At 49.7% G+C, this 11221-nt stretch overlaps 2 protein-coding genes, 2 non-coding genes and 1 pseudogene across 4 annotated transcripts; all 5 read left to right on the forward strand.

The window, feature by feature from the left end:
* Positions 1-518: 518 nt before the first annotated feature.
* LOC118426093 lies at positions 519-1688 on the forward strand. The gene is made up of 2 exons (XM_035835352.1): positions 519-604; positions 909-1688. The coding sequence occupies exon 2, from the start codon at positions 911-913 to the stop codon at positions 1658-1660; it is 750 nt and encodes a 249-aa protein (XP_035691245.1). The 5' UTR covers positions 519-604; positions 909-910; the 3' UTR covers positions 1661-1688.
* Positions 1689-2754: 1066 nt separating this feature from the next.
* On the forward strand, positions 2755-4386 carry LOC118426107 (protein IWS1 homolog). The gene has a single exon (XM_035835365.1). The coding sequence runs from the start codon at positions 2755-2757 to the stop codon at positions 4384-4386; it is 1632 nt and encodes a 543-aa protein (XP_035691258.1).
* Positions 4387-8179: 3793 nt separating this feature from the next.
* LOC118426777 lies at positions 8180-8353 on the forward strand (annotated as a pseudogene).
* Positions 8354-9235: 882 nt separating this feature from the next.
* LOC118426769 lies at positions 9236-9425 on the forward strand. The gene has a single exon (XR_004832465.1). It is a non-coding gene; the product is annotated as a U2 spliceosomal RNA (small nuclear RNA).
* A 923-nt stretch (positions 9426-10348) lies between these two features.
* On the forward strand, positions 10349-10537 carry LOC118426770. Its single transcript, XR_004832466.1, has one exon. It is a non-coding gene; the product is annotated as a U2 spliceosomal RNA (small nuclear RNA).
* Positions 10538-11221: the final 684 nt, after the last annotated feature.

The raw sequence follows: 11221 nt of genomic DNA on the forward strand, positions 1-11221 counted from the left end.
TCAAAAAACGCCGCCATATCGTCACCCTCCCGAGAAATACCGGGGCATTTTGACACTACTCCAACATGTATTAAATGAAGGGCATTAAATGGGCATGAAAATGTGCTGTCATCAAAATACTGTGATAATTGTACGAGACCACGCAGTTTGCAGTTGTGACTAAGAGGTAATTCAAGGTGGGCAATCACCGGAAGACATTTGGAGGTTCCTAAACGAAAAGTATAAGCAGAGAATCGGTGACTCTTTGATGTCACTGATAATGAGCCTCACATTGATCACTTGACGAAAACAATTCACAAGCGCACGATAACTAGATTTGTGTCCTGATGTATCTTCGCGATCGCGGGTCATAAACCACGTTTACTCATGTTGAAAAAAACGCCGCCATATCGTCACCCTCCCGAGAAATACCGGGGCATTTTGACAATGAACAGTCGCATTTCACAAAGAAGGCTATATTCCCATGTGGAAACCAACCATCTTCTGCCATTTCCACTCGGTTCCTTACACACGGTACACGTACACATACACGATCGCACTACGAACAGGAATCCGCAAATCTAACAGCCCGGATTGTACTACAAGGATTGTACCTGGATTGAAGGTATGTTTTAGCAGTCTTATTTATAAAAATATCGACAAAACACAGCGCTGCACCCTACAAGCTACATTCGAGTAGAATACAACTAACGTTACTAAGGAAGTGTTTGTCATTCAAAGTCTAGCCATATTGCAAACCAGAACTCTCTGTCACCGCCAAAGATAAGTATATCTGGAGCTAATGTCTTACGTAGTATATGTCACGACATTATGTATCGCCAGGTACAGACGGTACTTTGCCGCTCTTCGATTTCACAGTCTAGTGGGAGATGGAATTCTTAATTGTTCTACGTGCCTTTTATTTTCAGATATGGCAGACAGCGAGGGATATGACTCCGACGCTACACATTGCTCGGATATTGAATGGCCCGACAAGGAGTTTGGACCACCCCTCGTCTCCTCGACTCCAATCCACGACACTGAGTTCAGCGCTCTATTTGATGCCGAGACGTGCCCACCAGAAAACTCCGAGGACGTGAACTCTAGCGGGGACGGGGAAGTGTTCCGATCCAGCTCAGAAGAGAGCTTGTTATTGTTCGGGGGGGCCAGGGCAAGGAACGCACCTGCCATGGAACCGGAGGATTGGAATACTAGCAGGGATATGTTCGAATCCAGCTCAGAATCCAGCTCAGAAGAGAGCTTGTTATTGTTCGGGGGGGCCAGGGCAAGGAACGCACCTGCCAAGGAACCGGATGACTGGGATACTAGTAGGGACATGTTCGAATCCAGCTCAGAATCCAGCTCAGAAGGGAGCGAAGAGAGCGTGGTCCTGCTAGGGATACCAAGGGCAATGAACGCACCTGCGAAAGAAAACACGGTGTCCGAGGACTTGAACACCATCGAGAGCGCCGATGGAATCGTAGAAGAAACTCAAGCTGCACCGCTTGATCTAAGAATAATTCAGGACTCACAGCCACCACAACACCCACTCCCTCAGAACCGAACCCCGGCCACACCATCAGTTACAGGTACACAAGACACCCCTATGGATTTAAGAACCATTATCCCCGACACCCAGTATGATGACAACAGTAGAAAATACACAGTAACACTTGCGTAAATATATAGACAAAGCCGGTTAGACTGTCATTTCTCTTATTTTGTACAGCGTAAGGTAAATAGTTTTCTGTATAATCTTATAATGTGTGATAGTTTTTCCCATTGTGCAAAATGTCATTATCAAAAGGTAAATAATAAGCAGAACCACTTAGATTCTTAATTTCCCCTCTCTAATTTGTCATTCATAACATTGTACATAATCTTCTTGTGGTAGATTTTCCCCTATTTTGCAAAATTACGTCGTTTTCAAGAAGGTAACTGTTAGGCCTCTCGTCTTTGCGTACGTGACATACATGTAAATAAAGGTTTGCAAATGTTTATAACTTGCGTGCAATTGTAGTTGTCTCGTTAGTGACATATAGTTCGATAGCTCTGTTATTGTAATGTTCTTGAAGTCTACGCATACGCGTCGCACGCATCTCTCATTAGCTTTGAGTTGTGAAATCGCGGGAAGTGAAGAGGGTCATTAATATTCAGTAGTCAGTAGACAAAGTCGATTGGCCAGCTGGCCCGGTGCCAGCCACCAATCGTTCGCCGCGAAACGTGCCGCCCGCAGCGTGCGTGCTCATTAATCATCACGCCCGCCGCGCCCCCATCGAGCTGGCTTCCTATGCCGCCGTTCCAGAGTACTGCGTGAGGCGTATCTCCCCGGGCCGGCTAAAGTCGGTTTACGGGGCTATGTTGCTAGCGGCCCGGGAAAGAACCGTAGCCGCGAGCGCTGTTCTCTGGATACCAGGGTACTGACGGATCAAAACAAAACCTTTACCCCCTCGTAACTTGGGTACGCTTCGTCGCACCCAAGTGAAAGTTGGACAGTTTGTTCAAATAATTTTTCGCTACTTGCAGCGAAAATTTGGGCTCTCTAAGTCGTAGCGTTAAGTATTTAGTGACCCTCACCCCTAAAACAGGGGTAAACCGGGGTTTGGTATCGTCCCGGCGGCGGAAGTCTAACTAGGTCATCCCGCTATTTTTAGCGGCGGTCCGATTCCGAGGGTCTAAAGGGGGTTTCCGGGAGCGCTTCCGGGAGCCTGTTAGGGGTTTCTCAACACCTTAAATCCCTTTTTTCTCTCGTTCTCTGGGTTCCTGGTACTCAGGATGTCGAAGTTGGCTAGATATCAGTCTGTGAAAATCACATTCCTTGAGCTCCACCACCACCAGCTCAAGGATGTGATAGATTTACTGACCAAACATGGAGTAAAATCCATGGAAATCCAAAGTGTTCAGAGCAAGCCGAACAACGATACGACTGAAGTCACCTTCACGACCAAGGCGGTTCTGCAGAGGGTAGTGCCGTCTCTGTCGAGTGACCGCTCGATAGACGTGGAGACGTTTGGTACGGGGATCACGGTTGTCACAGCTCGGGGAATCCCCTTTGAGTTTGAAGATAACTATATCAGGCTGAGACTGAAGGAGTATGGCATGGTACTTGATACAAAGTACCTTACATACGCTAACTTGGGATTCCCCCATATCTACACGGGGACTCGCCAGTATCGGATGAAAATCCAAAAGCACCTGCCAAACACGGTCAGGCTGGGTAGTGACATCGTGTCGTTTAACTATGCGGGGCAGCCGCGTAGCTGTCACCGCTGCGGCAGTACAGCCCACTTCGTGGCGGATTGCCCCGAAACGAAGTGTGGAAAATGTTGGGAGCTAGGGCATGTGGCGAAGGATTGTAATAACCAGATGAAGTGCTCGGTATGCCTAGAGGCGGGTCATTCCGCAAGGACTTGCCACAAGTCCTTTGCCAGCGTAGTCAAGCCATCAAGTTCATGGGCTACGCAAGCGAAGCCCGCTCCTGGCACTTCCAATGCAGGTCCTGGCGTCCCTAAGACCAAACTGGTTAGCTCAGTCGATAGTGAGAGTGAGGAAAGCGGTCAGGAAGACATGCTCGAAGAGGAAACTACTCCTCACAAGTTGGTAGGGGGTCCCACTGCTGCTAACCCAGGTAGTGAAACCAAGTCCCCTCTTAAGGTAGTAGCCACAGACAAAGCCAGGAAGAGTAAAGGGGATGAGGGCAAGTCTGACGACAAAGTGGAGGAGGAGGTTGCTAAGTCGGATGACAAAACCTCTCCCCCCCAGGTGGTAAAGACCCCGGTCAGGGCTGTCACACCACCGTCCGAATCGCCACCGAAAGGTCATGAGGAGGGGTTCTGGGATCTGGGCTCCCTCCCTGAGGATGGTGCCAACAAAATGCCAGAAGATGAGGAAGAGGTGGAAGAAATGGAGGTTGACAAGCCCACCACCACCTTTAAGCTGGCCCTGTCGGCATCGCTTGCCGAAGAATTGAGCAAAAACTTGACCAGTCCTGGCTTCACTATAGGCGAGGGTGAGCACGGTCCCGAGCTTACCATGAACCTGGACGAGCCCCTCATCATAGACGAAAGTGATAGAGAGGAGAACGCGTCTAAGCGTCCTCATCAGAGTGACCCGAGCGATTCGGACGACTCGGACACCTCGGGAAAGAACCCTAAAGGGAAACTGACAGGAAAGAAGGTCAAAAAGGACTCCGAGAACACTACAAAATTCGGGTCCCAAATTGACTTGTTTGCCTCATCCGGGGAGACTCAGTCTAAGGAGCCCCCAAACAGCTCCAAAGCGAAAAAGTCAGGCCTGATGGGAGGTGCCATCAAAGGTGCTGGAAACAAAGGTGGTGGCAACAAAAATGCTGGAAACAAAGGTGCTGGAAACAAGGGTGGTAAGACTAGCAATGTCAAGCCACGCTAAGACCCCTTGACCGACCTAAAAATGACGGACCTAAACATAGTGTCACTCAACGTGAATGGAATGAAGGATAGGGATAAACGCCAGGCAGTCTTTGATTTTTGTCGGACAAGGAAAGTTGACGTTGCCTGTCTTCAGGAGTGTCACGTCTCCTCCTTGGCCGACAAGATGTATTGGTCACGGCAATGGGGGAACAAAGCCATTTGGTCTTTGGGTACTAACTCTGCAAAGGGTGTAGGGATACTCTTCGGCCCAGGTATTTCAATTGTGGCCCACCGCTCAGACACGGAGGGCCGGGTTGTGTCGGCGCTAGTTAAGTTGGACGATACAAACTACAACATTGTTAATATTTATGCCCCAAGTGTCCCTGCACAAAGGGTGGAGTTCTTTGCGGAACTTCATCAATACATGTTCCCGAATGCATCTCTGATTGTTTGTGGAGACTTTAATTGTGTACTCGACCCTATCCTTGACAGATGCTCTGGGTCGTCTTCTTCTCCCAGAGATAACGTTAGGGATGTGGTAGAGCTCAGGGGTTTCTGTGAGGATCTTGGTCTGGTCGATGTTTGGAGAGAACAACACGCAAATCAGAGGGAGTTCACATGGAGCTCTAAATCATGTGAAACTCGTTCCAGACTGGACAGATTTTATGTGTCAGACCCTGTGCATTGCTCGTCGGAGATAAGAACATTCCCAATGTCTGATCACGACGCAGTATTTTTGTCCGTTACCCACACTCCCAGAGTAGAACGCGGAGCTGGGGTGTGGCGATGTAATACGGAGGTTTTGAAAGATGGCATTTTTATTGAAGAATTCTCTGAAAGATACGAAGAGTGGCGAGCCCGGAAAGGCAGCCACAAGTGTCTCAGAGATTGGTGGGAGGAGGTGAAAAATAACACCAAAGACCTCCTGATTAGCCACTCGAAACGCAGAGCTAAGGCAGCAACGTTGATACAGAGAGACCTCGAGAAGAAAATAGATATGCTGAGGTCGTGCCTGAACAATGGTGGGACATGTCCTGTAACGGTTCACGATTATCAGACAGCAAAAGAACAACTGAAAAAGTTGTTGTCAGATAAGTTAGCAGGACAACGGGTCCGTAGCAGAATACAGAACTTTGAGAAGGATGAAAAGCCGACCAGGTTTTTCTTCAGCAAAGAAAGAAAGAGGGGCGAGAAGAAAATGGTCAGAGAGTTGAGGACGGCTGATGGCGAAATAGTTACGTCAAGGGAAGAAATCTTAGAAACCTTCCATGACTTCTACGCTAACCTCTATAGCGCAGATTCCATAAATAGTGAGGATAAGAATTATTTCCTGGATAACCTAGTTCCCACTCTCCCCGACACAGACCGGATTCGGCTAGACCAGCCGCTTTCGTTAGAAGAAATGGAACAGGCCGTCAAGGAAATGCAGAATGGGAAAACCCCGGGGTCAGATGGTCTCCCCAAAGAGTTCTACACTCAGTTCTGGGCTATTGTTGGGCAAGACTTGCTACAGGTTCTCAATGAAGGTTTAGAAGAGAATCAGTTATCTCCATCCCAAAGGGAGGGTGTTATCACACTCCTCGATAAGAAAGGGGACCCTTTGAACCCGGCTAACAAGCGCCCGATTTCGCTACTCAATGTAGATTACAAGATCTTGGCCAAAACTTTGGCAAACAGGCTGAAGGTTGCCGTGGGGGAGGTTATCCATACTGACCAATCCTGCGGCATACCGGGAAGATCCCTGGAAGACAGTCTGTCTCTGCTAAGAGACATAGTGGCGTACACCAACAGCACTAACTCTACCTGTGTGTTGTTGGCCCTAGATCAGGAAAAAGCCTTTGACAGGGTTGACCACAGCTACATGGCAGAGGTCCTCGAAAAGTTGGGTTTTGGCCCCAAGTTTCAAAGCTGGATAGGCACCCTGTACAACTCGGTTTCTAGCCGTGTGTTAGTCAACGGGGACCTGTCCTCCCCGATCCACATCGAACGGGGAGTTAGGCAGGGTTGCCCGCTATCTCCACTGTTGTATGTGCTCTGTATTGAGCCACTGGCAGCCGCCATCAGAGCAGATCCCCAAATTAGAGGTGTTAAAGTTCCGGGAGGTCAGGAAGTCAAGCTTGTACAATACGCCGACGATAACACCTGCGTCCTTTCTGACCAACCGTCGATTGATAGAGCCTTCCATACCATACGAAGGTTCGAGTCCGGCACAGGTTCCAAGCTGAACTTTGGAAAGACGGAAGCCGTTTGGCTAGGCAGGTGGAGAGGCAGGCAAGACAAACCGTATCCGATAGGGCGGTGGACCTCAGACAGCATCATCATACTGGGGTCCCCCATGGGCGGTGAGCGAATGGCTGAAGAGGCTTGGCTACAACGTTTTGCCAAGTTCAAGGCTAAGCTGGATCAGTGGAGAAATAGGAAACTGACCTTGATTGGGAAAGTGGTAGTTTGCAATTCTCTTGCGGCGGCTACGCTGTGGTACACAGCGCCCATATTTCCTTTGCCAAAGTCCATTGAGAAAAAGTTGGAGAAAGAGTTGTTCTCATTTATATGGGACAACAAGACAGAACTAGTGGCAAGAAGGACTCTGTACTTGCCGAAGGAGAAGGGGGGCCTAAACTTGGTTTGCATCCCAGTGAAGGCGCAGGCACTTCTCCTCAAATCTGTTCGAAAAGCTCTGACTACCCCGGATGCCCCGGCGGCAAAGTTCACCCTATATTGGCTAGGGTTCAGCTTGAGAAGAATAGACCCGGCTTCGTGGAGCAACAATGCCCCTCACTCAGTGGACCCACCACCGCACTACGCACAAATTGCCAAGATCTTGCAAAAGGTTGAACAGAGCAACATTCAGGTGGAATGGGCTGCAGTCGCTGTCTCGTCACTGTACTCCTCCCTTCTTGAGGCAGAGGACTTTGTGCCACGTTGCGTTAGGGAGAACCCAAGTTTTGACTGGCCAGAGATTTGGCAAGCCATCCTCAATCCCCTTCTCACTAACTGGGAGAGGATGGTTTGTTGGAATATCGCTCACGATGGCTTAGTGACTAACAAGAAGCTCTATTCTTGGCGGAAGTTTTCTAAGACGCACAAATGCCCGAGACGAGGTTGTGACGAAGTGGAGAGCATCTCCCATGTTTTCTTAGAATGTGCCCACGTGTCTGAGATGTGGACATGGCTGGAGTGGCTTATAGCTAGAAAGATCTGTCCGAACTTTGTTATTTCTAACAAGTTTGTGCTTTGGGGCTTAGCTCCAGATGGGTCATCTATGAAGACAAGGCGGGTGTTAGGAGCCTTGTCTGCAATCTCTAAGAACCTGATTTGGCGGTCGAGAGGTGATGCAAAACACAACAAGAAGCATCACTCCTCTGCGGAGTTGGCTCTCCTCCTGAAGGAGACGTTAGCTGAGAGACTGGTTTTTGAGTTCACGCGTCTTGGCCCGGCTGGTTTCTACACCAACTGGGCTGAGGGCTATTCTTGGGCAGATGTAGATGTCGCACATTTGTCATTAAAGTTCTAGAGGACTTTATTAATTCCCTATATTAGGGACACAGAAAAAGAGAAAATCCGAGAAAATCCAAAAAAATATAAAATAGAAAACCCAAAAACAGTAGATTAGTGGGGGGGATATGGGAAAGGGGATGGACCAAGAGTGGTGGGTGGGAGTGAGGTGCTGCGCTATCCGAGTCGATCTGTTTCAGAATTGGTTTGATCTGGGTCCCCGGTGGGGGATGTATCAAGAGATATGTAAGCCGGGGAGTGTTTATCCTCCCTCGGTATAGACTGGTAATGAACAAAGTAATGCTCGACAAGTATAAACTACTTTTTGTCAAAAGAGTATCTGTTCTTATCAGTTTAATCTCTGATACATTCCCCATCGGGGAATCTAGATTAAATTGATTTTTGAAAGTTGGTCATGGAATAAGAGCTTGCTCTGTCCTGACCGCGGATCGGCTCGGTATTGCAGTACCTCCGAGATCGGTCCATCCCCTTACAAATCCAAAAGATTTACGCGGTCAGGACAGAGCAAGCGTTTACCTTATTCCATGACCAACTTTCAGACATGAAATCAATCTAGATTCCCCGATGGGGAATGTGTACGGACGGAGCGCATATTGAGAAAAGCCTGCAGTTTGTGTGTGTCCGACTTTCCGTAACCCTAACCCTATCCCGACTTTCCGTAAGCCTAACCCTAACCCTAACCCTAACCCGGCTTTCCCTAACCTAACCCTTTCCCGACTTTCCATAACCCTAACCCTAACTCTAACTCTAACTCTAACCCTAACCTTCAGCTGTTCCTTGGAGTGGCCTAGTGGAAAGAGTAGATAGCCATTCCTTTCTTTTCTGTTTCAGACTGCAGTGCCGGTGCCCCCGGAGGAGAGGAGAGGAAAGAAAGGCCGAGTTGAGCAAGACTGCATTGAAGGTGAGTACCGCTTGTGTTGTGTGTACTTTCTCTCCGTCGCTAGGGCGGCGTTCGAGAATCGCGTTCCAGTGGCGGAGCGCGGTTCGCGAACACCATTGTCGGGTGGGCCAGGCCGCGGTTGTTGTTGTTGTTGTTGTTGTATAGGTCTGAAAGTGAAAGTGAGCGGCTGCGTTGTGGCGACGTCACGTGTGTTTTGCCGCAAAACGGGGCCGAGGTGAGAGAGGGTGTCGCGAGAGGGGCTGCGGTGTGTCGTCTGAAAGTAGTGCGGGTCGCATGTGGTGGCGAAAGGAAGGAAAACGGGGCGGGAATCGCACTGGATCAACAAACAACTGGGTTAGAGGTGTCGGCTATCCTGCGGCGGCGGAATGGGAAGTCGTTGGCGACTGTTGGTGCTCCACGGGCCGGGGCCGGCCCGCCCCGGGGTGGGCCGCTAGCGGTCACGGTCATCGTTATCGCTTCTCGGCCTTTTGGCTAAGATCAAGTGTAGTATCTGTTCTTATCAGTTTAATCTCTGATACATTCCCCATCGGGGAATCTAGATTAAATTGATTTTTGAAAGTTGGTCATGGAATAAGAGCTTGCTCTGTCCTGACCGCGGATCGGCTCGGTATTGCAGTACCTCCGAGATCGGTCCATCCCCTTACAAATCCAAAAGAAGTTGCACGCACACACATGTCACACACATACCGCAATCTCTTTACGCGGTCAGGACAGAGCAAGCGTTTACCTTATTCCATGACCAACTTTCAGACATGAAATCAATCTAGATTCCCCGATGGGGAATGTGTACGGACGGAGCGCATATTGAGAAAAGCCTGCAGTTTGTGTGTGTCCGACTTTCCGTAACCCTAACCCTATCCCGACTTTCCGTAAGCCTAACCCTAACCCTAACCCTAACCCGGCTTTCCCTAACCCTAACCCTAACCCTTTCCCGACTTTCCATAACCCTAACTCTAACTCTAACTCTAACCCTAACCTTCAGCTGTTCCTTGGAGTGGCCTAGTGGAAAGAGTAGATAGCCATTCCTTTCTTTTCTGTTTCAGACTGCAGTGCCGGTGCCCCCGGAGGAGAGGAGAGGAAAGAAAGGCCGAGTTGAGCAAGACTGCATTGAAGGTGAGTACCGCTTGTGTTGTGTGTACTTTCTCTCCGTCGCTAGGGCGGCGTTCGAGAATCGCGTTCCAGTGGCGGAGCGCGGTTCGCGAACACCATTGTCGGGTGGGCCAGGCCGCGGTTGTTGTTGTTGTTGTTGTTGTATAGGTCTGAAAGTGAAAGTGAGCGGCTGCGTTGTGGCGACGTCACGTGTGTTTTGCCGCAAAACGGGGCCGAGGTGAGAGAGGGTGTCGCGAGAGGGGCTGCGGTGTGTCGTCTGAAAGTAGTGCGGGTCGCATGTGGTGGCGAAAGGAAGGAAAACGGGGCGGGAATCGCACTGGATCAACAAACAACTGGGTTAGAGGTGTCGGCTATCCTGCGGCGGCGGAATGGGAAGTCGTTGGCGACTGTTGGTGCTCCACGGGCCGGGGCCGGCCCGCCCCGGGGTGGGCCGCTAGCGGTCACGGTCATCGTTATCGCTTCTCGGCCTTTTGGCTAAGATCAAGTGTAGTATCTGTTCTTATCAGTTTAATCTCTGATACATTCCCCATCGGGGAATCTAGATTAAATTGATTTTGAAAGTTGGTCATGGAATAAGAGCTTGCTCTGTCCTGACCGCGGATCGGCTCGGTATTGCAGTACCTCCGAGATCGGTCCATCCCCTTACAAATCCAAAAGAAGTTGCACGCACACACATGTCACACACATACCGCAATCTCTTTACGCGGTCAGGACAGAGCAAGCGTTTACCTTATTCCATGACCAACTTTCAGACATGAAATCAATCTAGATTCCCCGATGGGGAATGTGTACGGACGGAGCGCATATTGAGAAAAGCCTGCAGTTTGTGTGTGTCCGACTTTCCGTAACCCTAACCCTATCCCGACTTTCCGTAAGCCTAACCCTAACCCTAACCCTAACCCGGCTTTCCCTAACCCTAACCCTAACCCTTTCCCGACTTTCCATAACCCTAACCCTAACTCTAACTCTAACTCTAACCCTAACCTTCAGCTGTTCCTTGGAGTGGCCTAGTGGAAAGAGTAGATAGCCATTCCTTTCTTTTCTGTTTCAGACTGCAGTGCCGGTGCCCCCGGAGGAGAGGAGAGGAAAGAAAGGCCGAGTTGAGCAAGACTGCATTGAAGGTGAGTACCGCTTGTGTTGTGTGTACTTTCTCTCCGTCGCTAGGGCGGCGTTCGAGAATCGCGTTCCAGTGGCGGAGCGCGGTTCGCGAACACCATTGTCGGGTGGACCAGGCCGCGGTTGTTGTTGTTGTTGTCTCGTTGCATAGGTCTGAAAAGTGAAAGTGAGCGGCTGCTTTGGGACGACATCACGTGTGTTTTGCCCCCAA

This window comes from Branchiostoma floridae, chromosome 11 (genome assembly GCF_000003815.2).
Source record: "Branchiostoma floridae strain S238N-H82 chromosome 11, Bfl_VNyyK, whole genome shotgun sequence".
NCBI lineage: Eukaryota > Metazoa > Chordata > Leptocardii > Amphioxiformes > Branchiostomatidae > Branchiostoma > Branchiostoma floridae.